Genomic DNA, 14,799 nt, shown 5'->3' on the forward strand with positions numbered 1-14,799 from the left:
GATGGTGTTGGTGGTGGTGATGTTTATTGTGATGTTGATGATATTGATGGTGGTGATGGTGTTGATGTGGTGATGGTGATGTGTTCTCTACCGGATACAAGATTTCCAGGCTGTGATTGCAGAATCAATCGCTGTGATTGCAGAATCACTGCGATTGTGCAGTCATCGCGCGTGCGTGGCTCTGGTGGAGGTGGCGATGATGGTGATGCTGATGATGTCGTGATGATGTTAATAGTTTGTTATTCTGGTGTGTTGGGTGATGATGTTGTTGTGTTTATGACACTGGTGGTGGAACATTCAATTGTGATGATGGTGGTGATGTAGCCAAGTGCTGGTGATAACCTGTGATGTCGATTGCGGCGTCTGCGCTGGTTGTGGCTGTTGGCGTGATGGTGATGATGGTGACGATATTTGGGACACCGACGATGGCGGCGGTGATGATGATTCTACTGGTCGCAGCGATGACGCTTCTTCTGGTGTCAATAAATTCCTTTTGCTGTCGTCCCTGTTCGCGCTGCGGTGGCAAGAGCTGCAGCAGCAGCTGCTGATGATGATACTAAACAACAGTAGTCCAATCGCCCCTGCTGCTGTTGCTGTTGCTGCTGATGCCGGCTTGTATCACGTGTCTGCACGGGTCCTTCACATCGCGTTCCCTCTTGCGTCCACAGATCCGGTGAGACACGTGGGGTCCCGGGTCTTAATACATCGGTGAGGGGGTAGGGCCGTGGGGCCCCCTCTGTGCCGTCAGGGGTAGGGGGGAGGGGTCCCCTGTGCCATGAGTGGGTCGTCTCATTCCCCCTCGGGTGCCCTCGCGGACAGAGGTCAGCGGCGGGGTTCAAATAAGTGCTTGTGCCAGGCTAGGTGCACGTGAAGCGTGGGGAAGGCTCACTTGCTTGACAAGACACGAGGTCGCGGGACAGACCCAGGTGGTATGGGTTGAATGATGTGCCAGGCTAGGTGCAGGAGGTCACCGGACAGACAGACAGACCATGTCGTGACCGAGATGACTGACAGATGACATCACCTGTGCTCCGCACTCTGCCAACTTGCTGCGTAGACACACAGGCATCTCGAGACACACAGAGACACGAACTGAGATTGGCACACACGCAAAGACAAAGACCCCCCTATAGCCTTTAACAGACTGTTGGGGCAAGTGCTGTTTGCGAGCGCCTGCTATGGCTGGCACGGCACCCGAGGGGGTGGGTGGCTACCAACACGCCCGGCCGCCTTTGTCTCCCCAGATGTATACATACCGCGCCGGTTACTCAGTTAAGCCTGAGTCCACCTACAGAGAGAGACACAGACAGACGACGTGAGTAGACACAGACATAAGTGGCATAGCTTCCAATGTCGGTTTATAAATAGATGCCGTAAATGTGTGTGTTATTCTGTGTGCGTGTCACTGTGTGCGCGCGTGTGCCAAGGCCATACGGAAGTTCTTTGTGTGCGTGCCACTTTGTGTTCGCCGTGTGTGCCACTTTAGGGAGCGGTAGTGCAGCGGTTAGCGGGCAGCGCTACGAACCTGAAGACACGAGTTCGATTCCCGCTCACGGCCAACACCAGTGAAGATTATCTGAACCGGTCCTTGGGCCTCCCCTAGTACCTGGTGCGGTGTGTAAAACATCTTCACTGGGGAGACAAAGGCGGTCGGGCGTGTTGTTGGCCACCCACCCCCTCGTGTACCGTTATGGCCTTCGTAGGTGGCCGTGAACAGAACTTGCCCATACAGCCTGAGTTTGCTGTACGAGGGATCTTTGTATTTGCGTGTGCAAATGAATTATGTGACGCGTGTAATGTGTTTATTTTCGGTATATGCGGTGTGCAATGTGTCTCAAGTGCATAATCCTATGATAAAATGTGTACACATGGGTTGGGCGAGTTGACACAAACGACAACATCATTTGCCCCTGCAGCCTGTTAAAGGCTATACCGGCTATCTTTGTATATGTGTGCAGTATGCTTTCTTTGTGCAAGTGTGATGTGTGGTTAATTCCTATTGGTGAATATCTGAATCGGTCCTGTGCCTCCCCTAGGTCGTGTCAACATTAAATGAGTGCCTGGGGTGGTCTGCAAGCATCAGCACTGGGGAGACAAAGGCGGCCCGGCGTGGTGCTGGTCACCAACTCTCCTCGCATACCGTTGCGGGTCTTCATAGGTGCTGATGGCACTTGCTACAAAAGTCTGCTCAGGCTATACGGAGTATCGTTGTGTATACAGTATGTGTATATCACACAAAAACTCAACACATTCGTCAATAACTCGGTGACCTTAAACAGTTATATAATAGGCGACATTTCGGACAAAGACCCTTCCTCACAGTACCTAGAGAGTCCAGAGAGACAGTGGAAGCAATTTGGGGGACGGCGCGTTATATGTAACCCACGATTAAGTGTTTACATAATCCACGTATTTATGCCATGCCCGGGCTCAATGAGCATTTCAATAGAAATAGATTCACATGTGCTGTGTTGTGTACATCATGTGTAGAGCGGTGGTGCAGTGGTTAGGGGCACTGCACGACGAACCCGGCGACCCGAGTTCGATTCCCTCCCACAACCTATGACAACGAATATTTGAACCGGTCCTGGCTTGGCCTCCCCTACATCGACTCAGCCTTAAAGGAGTATCTGCTACGCTATGTACACATCAGGACACATGGTCGAGCCTGCTGTTGCCCCCACCCCCCCCGTCATGTGCCGTACCGGCCTTCATAGCAGCTCGCCAACAGCACTTGCCCCAACAGTCTGGTGAAGGCTATACGGGGGACATTCGCCTTTGTGCGTGTGTGTGTACATATCCCTCGCGGGGTATTTTAAGATCACCGCGTGCCTCCAGTTAGCCGGCACCCAGCTGTCCCCTCCGCGTGCTCATTCGGCCGATCCATGTTCCACCGCGGGGCCACTCCGCCCCCGGTGTTCCTTCGGTCAAGTTGGCCAAGTGGTCACGGCAAATTAAGATTTGCCGTCTTTGATTCCCCGACTCGGCCGACTCTGTGTGTCTGTGTGGAGTTTGTACGTCGTGTCGCGGGTTGGCGCTACTAAACCGTTCGATTCCGGCTCACGGACGACACCGGTGACGATTATCTGAGCCGGTCCTTGGCCTCCCCTAGGTCGACTAAGCATCAAATGAGTACTCGGTGCGGTGTGACAACATCGCCACTGGGGAGACAAAGGCGGTGGGGCGTAGTGCTGGGCACCCATTGAGTTATAAACAGTTCCTTTTGAGAGGCGACCTAGCCACAAATGATAGCTCAACGAAATGGCTTATCATCACGTGGAAATTTATAGCAGCCAAATAAATACTGAGGACCCATCCCCTCGTGTGCTCGCGAACAGCACTCGCCCCAACAATCTGTCAAGGCTATACGGTTCTCAGATGTCCTCCCCAAAGCTACGGTGGCTAGAAGGTGTTTACTACCTCGCCAGGCATACAGGAGATATCGTGGGTTCGATCCCGACTCTGACGCCTGTTGTATATTTGGTATCTGCGTGTCTCTCTCCGTGGTCGCGTGGATTTTTCTCCGGGTCTTCCGGTTTTTCCTCCACATTTAGAATCGACATCACCACGCGTTTAGAGTATTTGGCTGCTATAAATTTCCAGGTGATGAGCCACTTCGTTGAGCTATAATTTGTGGCCAGGTTGCCTCTCAAAAAGAGCTACGCAGCTCAGTGGGCATTAACTGGTAAACAATTTTTTTTAGTAGTAATAAATAAATAACACGCAATGTAACTGCTATTGAGCCGAAACATCCCAAAGCTGAAACATCACACTGCAAATTGCTCCATTATATAATCTCTACGTATAACACTTAACACACACATACATTAATGACAACGATTTTAGTATATTTGGTATTCTGGCCGTTGGAACGGCGCAGCCGGCAGTGTTTAACAACACAGCCGGCTGTGGTGGCTCCACAGTAAGCCGCACCTCCGGTCAGCGCTATTGGTGGCTGCGTACGGTGTGAAAGAAGTCCAACACACGTACATCGATGTATTATTATTCGTTTAAATGAAATACCGGTTGCGCGGTGTGGACACAGGACGATAACCCAGCCCATCAATGCCGGATTATCGTGGTAGCACAAGTCGCTACAAATGCTACGGGCCCCGCACTTTCAAGGGCCCCGCGCTAAATGCTTTCAAGCTATTAATTCCGGTTCAGTGATCCTGCACTTGCTCTTTTACTATAGTACTATACCGCCTTCAATTTTTATGAACGAATGGGTGTTTAAGGTTAGCGATTTGTCGCATTATCTGGCTGTATAGAAAATGAAAAAATACAATTACTTTACTATGCAAGTTAAAAATGTGTGTTTTAATATTTATCTTTTTTTTTAATTCAGGGCCCCTGTATAACATCAAATGCTACAGGCCCCGCTTAATCCGGCACCGCAGCCCGTTCCATCACTCACCCTCCCGGCCAGCCGAAAACCGCCGACTCCGAGCATCCGTCTGCGGGGAGAGACGGCAGAGGAAGATGAGGGGAGGTAGGGGGGCAGAAGGTGGGGAGTGGGACAAGGCAGCCGAGAATAGGAAATGAAACTCGAAAAGGAACACCCCCCTCCCTCCTTCCCCACAAGCCCCCCCACCCCCCTACTTCCTCCAACCTTGACTTCAGACGTTTCCGTCATAAACCGCAATCAGCTGAGCGACGCCGAAGTGTCGCGCAGGTGATCCAGGTGTTAAACCGCGGGTGCTATAGGTGTCACATCAGAGTCGCGGGCGTTATGGAAGTCGCAGGTGTTGTAGGAGTCGCAGGTGTTGGAGTCGCGGGTATTGGAGTCGCAGGTATTATGGGAGTCGCAGGTGTTATAGGATTCACAGGTGTTACAGGAGTCACAGGTGTTGTGTTGTAGGGCTCACATGTGTTATATGGGTCACAGGTGTTATATGATTCACAGGAGTTATATGGCTCACGTGTGTTATATGGCTCACGTGTGTTATATGATTCACAGGTGCTATTGGAGACACAGGTGTTGTAGGGTTCACAGATATATGGGTCGTGGGCGTTATAGGCCTCACAGCTGCTCTAAGATGCACAGATGTTACAGGAGTCACAGGTCATATGGGATCAACGCCGGTGTCCCGAGTGACGCGCGCGGGCGAGGCGAGCCAGCAGCCCCCAAGATCCCTGCACCTGGAGACGAACGCGGAATCTGCGCCGTGCAGGGTGAGTGCTTCTAGCCCGCGGGCGGACATCACAGAGAGAGACTGAGAGACACACCCGGGTGTCTGACATGGGGACATATGTTAGGAGAAAGAGGAGGAGATGACGCGGGGAGACAAGTGGAGGGACACGGGGGAGACGACGAGGATGACGGGCGAGGTGTCAGACGATGGGAGACGCGGGGGAGATACTCGGTAACAGGGGCCGGTGTCAAGGAGGCAAGAGACGAGGGGAGACGCGGGGAGATGAGAGGAGAGGGGCAGGTGTCCGGCAAATGGGAGACGCAGGGAGACACTGGTGTCAAGGCAGGCGGGATATTAGGGTTTTACGAGCAGGTGTCGGGAGTCGTGAGGATTGTGGAGGAGGAGACACGGTGAGACAAGTGGGGAGACGGGTGGGGTGGGGAGGATCGGTTTAGGGGGATCCCAGGGCACAGGGACCGTTGCTCATCCCCTTTGTAGCCGAGAGGGCTCTATGAGGAAGCGGCGAGCACCTGAGCGGGTAACAATGGACGCACCTCGCGTGCGGTGGCGCGTAAACACCACGATGGTAGAGATATCCACATACCATAATTGGGGAGGGGGTGCTGGAGGGGTCTGAGCCCCCCCCCCCGCCACCCACTGCTGAAGGATCAGGCCCCCTATACATTTTAACACGCAGTTTACCATGTTTCGTTCACTCTCCGGGAAAACCACACGATCGGGAAGGCAGCCATAACCGGAGCCAATAATTATTTCCCAAGCTCTGTGGTCCTATGTTGGGAATCTTTGTCCAACTCCATGAATGGACGTGCTTTGTGTACACGTGGGAGTAAACCAGGACCGGTCAGACACGAGAAATTCCACGCGTGCCAGGTGGTGGGGAAAACCCAATCCCTAGTGCAGATGGAAAATTAGTCCCCCTTGCTGTACTGCCATCAGAACGTGGCCACAACGCAGGTGATGGCTGCCTCGGCGGACGTCGACTGGCAGGGAGGGAATCCCACGTGTGTGTGTGTGATCCACCGACCCTAGCTGCCTCCACAGTACTGGGTTGGAGGCCCCATCCGTCTGTTCCACGGGGTCACAGTGGCGCTTCCAGAGATTATGTAGAGTATTTGGCTGCTATAAACTTCCACGCAATGATAAGCCACTTCGTTGAGCTATCATTTGTGGCCAGGTCGCTTCTGAAAATGAGATACGTAGCTCAGTGGAGCCTTACTTGGTAAGTTATAGTTTGACGTCATGAGACTCTCCCTAACCATTATCAAAATATAAAACAGTCTGCCTCAGCAGCAGACCATGCTTTCCCACCTGATGACGGACGCTTGTGTTGCGCCCGAAACGTCGTGATTCATTTTATACCTACGTGACTTTACCGAAAGAACCAAAGAGTATAAGAATAAGTTTCACCCTTTCTGGCAATACGTTCCCCACAACATGCTTTGTTTGCATGTTCATCATAAGTATGTGTGGTTAATGCAGACACGATTCCTTGCAAAAGGTTTCAGTTTGGTGCTTTAAAATCTTAACACAACTGTTTTATTGCCAGAAAGGGTAAAACCTATTATATATAGTTTAACATTTTATATTAAATGTGAAGGGAATGTTTCTATAAACTATACAAACTATTTTACCTCTTTTTTTACCAGGTAAGGCCCAGTTAACACGTAGGCTTCCGCGACTAATATCATTCAAAATGCAGGTTATTTGGGTTCGATCGCGTAAATCTAAATGCGTCGTTAAACCTGCCACCACCAATTCGTAAGGTTTGTCACGTAAACAGAACGTGCCAAATCGATACTAGTACAGCACACCGGTGTGTTGGAGAGCAAATCCACAACATTTACAATCTGAGTACGACGTTTTGACAGTAATTATAACCGGCATCATCAGGCACCAGGTAAGGCCCACTGCAGTTTTTTCCAGAAACGACCTGGCCACAAATGATAGCTCAACGAAGTGGCCTATCGCGTGGAAATATATAGCAGCCAAACACTCCAAACGCGTGTTTCTGAATGTGAACAACTGGAGGACCCGGAAAAAATCCACGCGACCATGGGGAGAGGCGTGCAAACTCCAAATTGACAACAGGCGTCAGAGTCGGGATCGAACCCACGCGTTGCTCTATACCTAGCGAGGTAGTTAACATCTCGCCACCGTGGCTATTGGGGCAGTGGTTCTCAACATCTTTGGTTGGGCAGATCCACAGTTGACACCACCGATCACCCGCCCTGCCCTCCACTTTCCCTACCCCATTCCTGCCCAGGCTATCAAGGCCACGTGACCACTACACTCGTCAACGTGGAGTGCAGTTTCATCCAGAAGCTCCCTTGGCTTTGGCTGCACGTTGACTGCACGTTGACCTCGTATTAACGCAAACCTACTTGGGTTCGATGGTATTCCTGCAGACAAAACGACGAGCCTCTATGGCGAGGTTAGAATTTCCGATTGAAGATACAAAAATGTCAGCAAATATCACATTTCTGTTCGGATCGTTGAGATTGTGTAATGTGTGTCACATATCCGAGCTCACAAAATGTGACATCAGTCATTGCCGCCGCTAGGCGAGAATGGAGTTAAGCGAGTAGGATCTGGAAGATGATTTGACGGAGCTACTTCTGAGAGTAAAAGCGAGCTGACAGACCGGTTCATCAAGACAGATGGGGGAAGAGGGAGGAGTACAAAAGATTCAACGATAAACACAACTACCTGTCACTTCAAGTCGTGTGAACAACCAGACGCACGTCATTAACGAGAAGCCCCTACAACGTGCCCGATCCAGGACAATCTTGGGAGGTTCGGCACCTTTCACCCTGGATAACCCAGTACCCATTGCTTAACAAGCTTGGACTCCGCTAATGAGGCCCAGGTGGTCTAAACCGGTCCAGGTGTGTTTTGCATGTTAACAAATTCTGAAATATTGATCTTGTATGCTTTAAATCATGAGAATGTGTAGAGATCTGCCTACATAATACTTGTTTTTAAACAGACAGCACTTCTCGTCTCCTCCACCATCGCCAATGGAGGAGGTGGTGGTGGTGGGTGAAGGGGATTAGGGGAGCTCCGAGCAACAAAGATCATTGTGATCTTGTGTTGCTTCACGGGTCATGTCGCTTCACGACCCAGCCCCACAGACGTTCCATCGTTTCCTCAAACAGCGGAGGAGCCCACACTGTTTACAAATGACGCTTCCCGCATTGCGGACTGGTGACACGGCACCGATTGCTGTGCGCTCGGTCCCAGTGGCCGCCCTGGTTAATGCTGCGGGTGTAGTCACCTTTAGGAGACGCTACGCGCCGTCCGCTAAACAGTCGGGACGTTAAAGATGCCATCAGTTTATTAAAAAAAACAGGGTGGTAGGCTGTATGCGGCGGTGTGGAGTCTTGATGGCTTGCCCACACAAGATACTTTATTGGGAAGCCACATAGCAACGTCAGCCACCCCAACTCCCCCCCCACTTCTGGCAGAATAATTCCCGCTTCGAGGCAGGCGCAGCGATAACGTTGTGCAGGGCTAGCTGCCGCCGGGGGCCACCTGTCACAGCGTGATGGTGACGCGACACCTTGCAGTAAATACAACTTTACACTCCCGTTACTTCTCGGTGGATTGTGTACCATGCTGAAACGCATAAAACAAGAGCACAGCACCAGCAATCGGCCAAACAGCACTCATGCACTCACAAACGTCGTTGTAGAAATGAGTTTATTCGGTTCAACCCAGGTGGGAAACGCGCGCAGCGAGTGATTGATACCCCCTCCTTCTCGACGACGGGCAGGCTATGCAGTACAGCAAAACAAAAACCGACGCGGTCTAAACAAACATCGTTTCAAGTTGCCCCACACAGACACCCAGTCAGTAGGCCGAGAATTTGGCCCGCGGGTGTGTTATGTGTGCGCCTGTGACAGCGTATTAGATGAAACTGTAAATCGGCCAGCGTGGCTGACACTAGCGTTTTATTTGCAAATAATGCGAGACGTCTACATTTGTGTGATACAATACCGCAATGGATTATGGGAGCCCGCCGGGGGATCGAGGGGGGGGGGAAGAAGGTGGGGGGGGGGGGGTTCATTCTTCGTAGAAGGTCGGAATGTCCTTGCCCGTGAGCACCCTGCGCTCCACGCTGCCGGCTGTGATGGCCGCCAGGCGGATGACTCCACCGCTCGAGCCATCGCGGCTCATAGCGAGCGACAGCGCTGCGGGGGGTGATGGGGGTGAGAGAAGGTGGGAGGTGAGACGAGATGGTAACAGGTAGGAGAAAGACAAAAAAATGGTAATTGGCTAAAGTATTTTTCCGGCTACCTGGGCACTGGCATTTAACCGGTGCAGTAGATGTCGCGTAATTTCTAGCTGCCGATTCTCCACGTCACGTGTAGATAGCGTCACCTCTGTTAGGAACGCCTACACAGACCCTGCCCCCTTTAAAGCCCCACGTGACCTCGACGGCTCCACCATTGCTCCCCCCGTCGTCGTGGCCTCGCCTCCGTAGCGCCGTATCTCCCGATCTCTCTCACTCTGCGTATTTTGTTGTTCGCCGTTTTACTTCTCGAAAGAGCTTCAACGCGGCGCTCCTGTGCAGGAAGCTTACCGTAAAAACACCGAATCTTGTCTGTTTTTCTGACGGTTGCCGAGAGAGAACCGATGGCTCGTGTTACAGGCGCCAAAAATTGGCCGCACGGAAGACAGACCGGGGCCCTCTGCTGTGCTGGACGGTGAGGTGCGAGCGGGCGGGGTGCGGCCTGGGAGTCGCTCACCCTTGGCTGTGAACTCCATGCACTCCTCCTTGGTCATGCCGGTCTTGTAGTTGGAGTCAACGAAGCCGTAGATGTAGGTGCTGCCAGAACCGCCGACGGAGAATGGCTGGCGCACCAACATGCCACCCAGTGGCACTGTGTACACCTGCAGCACAGCAGTAGCAGCACATGGATGGAAGTGAGTGGCAACACCACACTGTCACACGCACTGGTGAGGAAGGTGCCAGCACTGCACTCACACATATATATAAAAGACAAATATCCCCTGTATAGCTTTTAAGACTTTTGGGGCAAATGCTGTTTTTGAGTACCTATGAAGGCCGGCATGACATGAGAGGCGGATGGTGCAGCTAGCCTTTGTCTCTCCAGTGCTGATGTTTTATACACACTGCACAATTAAAAACTTAAAACTTTTTATTTTATTTGACCAGGTAAGGCCTGCTGAGCTATATATCATTTTTTCCAAAGCAACCTGCCTACAAATGATAGCTCAACGAAGTGGCTTATGACGTGGAAATTTATAGCAGTCAAATACTTTTAAGTCAACTTAGAGGAGGAATGGTGACCAGACATTGGTGACTGACATTGGCCGCGAGCGGGATTCGAACTCGGGTGAGGCGGGTTCGTAGCGTGGTGCGCTAACCACTAGGCAACCACCCCCCCCAACGGTGGCTGCTTCTCACCTGGCCCCCCTTGCGCTTGTCCCAGCCGGCCACGATGATGCCAGCCATGAGCTCCTCACGGTACCTGTAGCAGTAGTCCTTGAAAAGGTTGGCTGCCGTGTGCACCAGAGGCATCTCCTCCATCTCGATGCTAATGGGTAGTGGTGGGTTGGGGGGACAGGGCAGCATTACTGCACCAGCCTTGCATCAATCACCCGCTCTCTTCTCTCCCTGACATTTTTATCGGCGGCGGGTAACCAACCCTCAGTTATTTGTCCTGCCATTTCACCGTGTGGTGTGCCTACATCGTATCTCGTCAAAACGCTAACCGTTACACTACTCATGTGGAAATTGTTTTGCGCTCGACGCGATTCTCGCTTAACGCGGAACTTTTTTTTTAGGGACGCATCTAACCGCGTGGAACGAGCACTCGCTGTAATTATAAAACGAGGCTCATCTGAAGGAACGCGTCGCTTCTTCTGGCACGTCGCGGTGGCCCGCACCTGTGGAAGCCGAGCTGGTAATTGACGACGTCTGCGATGGCCTGGGTGTCGGCCGCCGATCCTGAGCGGCAGCAGAAGATGCGATCGTGCACGGGCGTCAGCTTGTCCGTCACTCGGTTGGCGACATAAGACCTGCTCGCGCGTGTAGACGGAAAGAGATTTCCCCACCCCCCCATAGATTGTTTGAGGAAAAGTGCTGTTACACAAAAGAACAGCGTGCGTGCGTACAGGCAACTGTAGGGATCAGTGCTGCATTGGTTGGCGCGTTGCACTATGAACCCAGCGATCCGAGTTCGATTTATGTTCACGATCAAGAAGAGTGAATACCTGAACCATTCCTGGGCCTCCCTAGGTCGACTCAGCATTAAATAAGTACAGTACAACCCGTCTTAACGACCACCCCTGTTAAGGATGGGCCTCCAGAGAGCCCAAAGTGTTCGCTTACCGACCACTCCCGTTAATGACGGGATGTTGTAGGTACAGTAAATCTGAATTAATGCATTGATTAACCATGCTTCTTTTAATATTATCTGTTTATAATGTTGTTTGTATCTTTATGTATTAATATCCATTGTTTAACTATTATAAAGTAAGTTTTTTGGGTGAAAAAGGGTAACTTTCCATGCTGTCGGAACGAATAAGGCCTTTAATATGTATTTCCTATACCCGCTAAATGACCAAATCACTTCACGGCCGGTTTCGTGAAACCAATTGCTGTCGTTAAGAGGGGTTCAACTGTACCTGGAGCCATGCATAATATCAGCACAAAGGCGGCGGCGTGGTGTTGGCCACCCACCCTCTCGTGTGCCGTGCCAGATTTAATAGGTGCTCGCTCACAGCACTTACTCCTAAAGTATATTAAAGGCTATGTGGGGGATCTCTGTCTTTATTTGTGTACGAATGCAGTGGACTCTCACCAACATTCATCATCATTATCATCAGCCATGATCTATCCACCACTGGATGAAGGCCTCCCCAAGCCATGTCTGCAATAAGGGTTTCCTCACCAATACTGGACATTGGTGAGAAAGAATTGTATAGCTCATCGGAATCCTCCGGTATAAATAAATATTCCGATTCTGATTTACTTCACCGTGATGATTAGCGCAGGTTGGTGGTCAGGATCGGTTCAGTTATCACTCGCCGTGGAGAGTGGTTAGTTAAGGGGGGTTAATGAAGAGGGTTAGTGAAGGGAGTGCGTGGAGGGGGTTAGTGAAGGGGATGTGCGTAAGGGGGTGAGTGAAGAGGACGCATGGAGGGGGTTTGTGAAGGGGGTTAGTAAAGGAGGTGGGCGTAAGGGGGTTAGTGAAGGAGGTGGGCGTAAGGGGGTGAGTGGGGGGGGGTTAATGAAGGGGGCTAGTTGATGGGGTGCGTGCAGGGGGCGTACCCGCTGGTGGTGCGAGAATCCGCGCCGAACACCACGCCATCGGCAAACTCCACGGCCATGATGGTGGTCTGTGGGCGAGGGAGACGTGCCATTATTTCACAAATGATCACAATCGTTCGACGTCATCGATTTACTGCTGGATGAAGGCCTCTCCATGGCGTCGCATCTTGCAATGATCCATCTTGCTCCTGCACATCAGCTTATCTCATTGCTCTTGCTCCGTGGTGGATGTCCTCTTGGGTGCGCTCCCTCCTTTGGCTGCAACTCATCCGCTAGTCTCTACCAACGGGGAATGTTCCTTCCAGTGATGTGTCCTGTCCAAGCCCAATATATTACTCTGAAGTCAATGTGATGCCTCCAAATTGAGTTTCTTTTCTGATCCATGGGTACCTCTTTCTCTCAGTGAGATTCCAAGCATGCAGCTGTCAATTATTCTTTACCCACCTCTCAGCTTTGCCTTGTCATTCAAAACCACTGCTGCGTTAACCATAAATACTTATTCATAACAGAGGGAAAAGAGTAGGCTGTTCTGGGCAATGGACCTTCTTCAGAGTAGAGATGAAAATATATAGCAGTGTCAAGAAAATGAGGACTTTAATTGCAGTTGGGGTCAATTTCCATACCCGAAGGGTGGTAAAGGGCCCTTAGGGGTCCAGAGGTCTTTGAGGCCACATGGGCAAGGCCACAGGGCCTCCACGCTCTCCATCCCTCTTGAGACCAAATTTACACTACGACATGAGGCCGAGCAGAGTCAGCAAGCAACGAATTGATAAAAATGATGCTCCAAGACCAATTAACTTGCAACACAGTAACGGAGTCAGTTTAAAGTGGTGGGAAAGGTTAGAAGGATAAGACGGGCAAATTGAACGAAACCAAAGAGTATGAATCATTGCAGTCATGAAAGCTTCAAATCTAGAATAAATATTAAGAACCAGACAGCTGAGATTCATAACCTGGGATCTAATGAACTAAGAATCAGGGACCAAATTCTAACGATCAGTGTCTTTAAATTCATAGCTATACATACAACTAGGGACTCGGTCTCTGGGAATAGAGACTAAAATAAATACGGTAGAGATCCACCCAGGAGCAGAATCCTGGGACTCAGGGACCGAAGCCAAACAATTTGGAACTCGCGAGATGCAGAATCAGAAGCCAAAAAGGCCACAAAGACGAAAAGAGAGGAAAAAATAGAAACCAGGATCTTGGACAAAAGACTAGCAATGGACCATAGATCCAGGACCAAAATAAATGAAAATTTGACATTCAAAAAAATACTAAATTATATTAATTTGACGTACAAAAGACCAGGCGACACCAGCCCGTGCTGTTGGCGCCCATAAAGGCGGCTTACGGCATCGTGGGCCCGTGAAGGCTGGCCACGGCTTAGGGAGGCCTTCATCCAGCAGTGGATAGACCACGGCTGGCGGTGATGATGATGATTGTCTACAGAGACTCAATGTTGCCATTCACTCCTCTGTCACTGCAGCAGCAGCAACATAAACGGCGGCCTACACGGGGCCTCTCTGGGACTGCGCCCACCCGCGGCGGGCCCTGGTGTCCCTCTCCGCCGGCAGGGGCCCCCTCGGCGTCTCGAGAGTCGTCCGCGGGGGTTCAGGGCTTACCCCTGTGAGGACTTCGGCACTCGTCCAGTCGGGCGCGGCCGAGCTGAGCGAGCCGAAGGCCGCTCGAGTCGCCCCCTGAGCGTGAGTTCGCATCGCCATCACGCTCGCAATCTCACCCGGGGCTTGCCGGGAGTCCGCTTAAGCTGGTGACGTACTTCCGCTTCCCACCGCCCCGCCCCCTCTCCTCCCTCCGCCATCTCACCGAAGTTCAACAAAGTTACCCCTAAGCGGGTGGCTCGTAAATGAAATAACCGTGGATACATCGCACGTGTTCCCAGCGATTAAGTGCACCTTTATACGAGTGTGCAATGAAATCACGTGGAATGGAAGACGTGGGAGAGAGAGTGTGGAATGGGATGCATCCATCAAGCAGTGGACTGATCATTGTTGGTGAAGATGATGACATTTCAGCGTTAAACTTATTATGCCGTGCTTTAAGTCGATTAAATTGATGTGACAAGATTGAATTACGATTTCAGTTTTCAGTTTCGTTATTTTGTATAGCCCTGTGAGCCATTCGGCTCTTGAATCGGGTGCAACCACAACAAACAAAAAAACAAAAACACGAACAAGAAAAACATCTTAAAGTGACTATGTGACTGTGCAAACAGAAAATCCATGAAAAAACAGCAAAATATTCCTGAAAAAAGCACCGTACACCAACGATGTGTGCAAAAAATCCCAATGGGATGCAAGTTTCAGTTTATTTTGGTATAAC

At 51.1% G+C, this 14,799-nt stretch overlaps 1 protein-coding gene across 1 annotated transcript; it reads right to left on the reverse strand.

The window, feature by feature from the left end:
* Positions 1-8,838: 8,838 nt before the first annotated feature.
* On the reverse strand, positions 8,839-14,236 carry LOC116946876 (proteasome subunit beta type-6). Its single transcript, XM_032962109.2, has 6 exons — positions 14,082-14,236; positions 12,457-12,524; positions 11,070-11,201; positions 10,588-10,717; positions 9,905-10,049; positions 8,839-9,346 (listed from the first exon to the last, which is right to left on the reverse strand). The coding sequence occupies exons 1-6, from the start codon at positions 14,178-14,180 to the stop codon at positions 9,219-9,221; spliced, it is 702 nt and encodes a 233-aa protein (XP_032818000.1). The 5' UTR covers positions 14,181-14,236; the 3' UTR covers positions 8,839-9,218.
* Between the last annotated feature and the right edge of the window lie 563 nt (positions 14,237-14,799).

Source organism: Petromyzon marinus, chromosome 28 (genome assembly GCF_048934315.1).
Source record: "Petromyzon marinus isolate PM22_M1 ecotype Great Lakes invasive population chromosome 28, UKy_Petmar_22M1.pri1.0, whole genome shotgun sequence".
In the NCBI taxonomy this organism is placed as follows: Eukaryota; Metazoa; Chordata; class Hyperoartia; order Petromyzontiformes; family Petromyzontidae; genus Petromyzon; species Petromyzon marinus.

What these genes read in the sequence shown, in the direction of transcription:
- LOC116946876 (XM_032962109.2), bottom strand. Translation starts at nt 14,180, where the DNA reads ATGGCGATGCGAACTCACGCTCAGGGGGCGACTCGAGCGGCCTTCGGC. An exon ending in GTGCCGAAGTCCTCACAGGG is followed by an intron (nt 12,525 to 14,081) that starts GTAAGCCCTGAA and finishes CCTCGCCCACAG; the next exon opens with ACCACCATCATGGCCGTGGA. An exon ending in TACCAGCTCGGCTTCCACAG is followed by an intron (nt 10,718 to 11,069) that starts GTGCGGGCCACC and finishes ACTACCCATTAG; the next exon opens with CATCGAGATGGAGGAGATGC.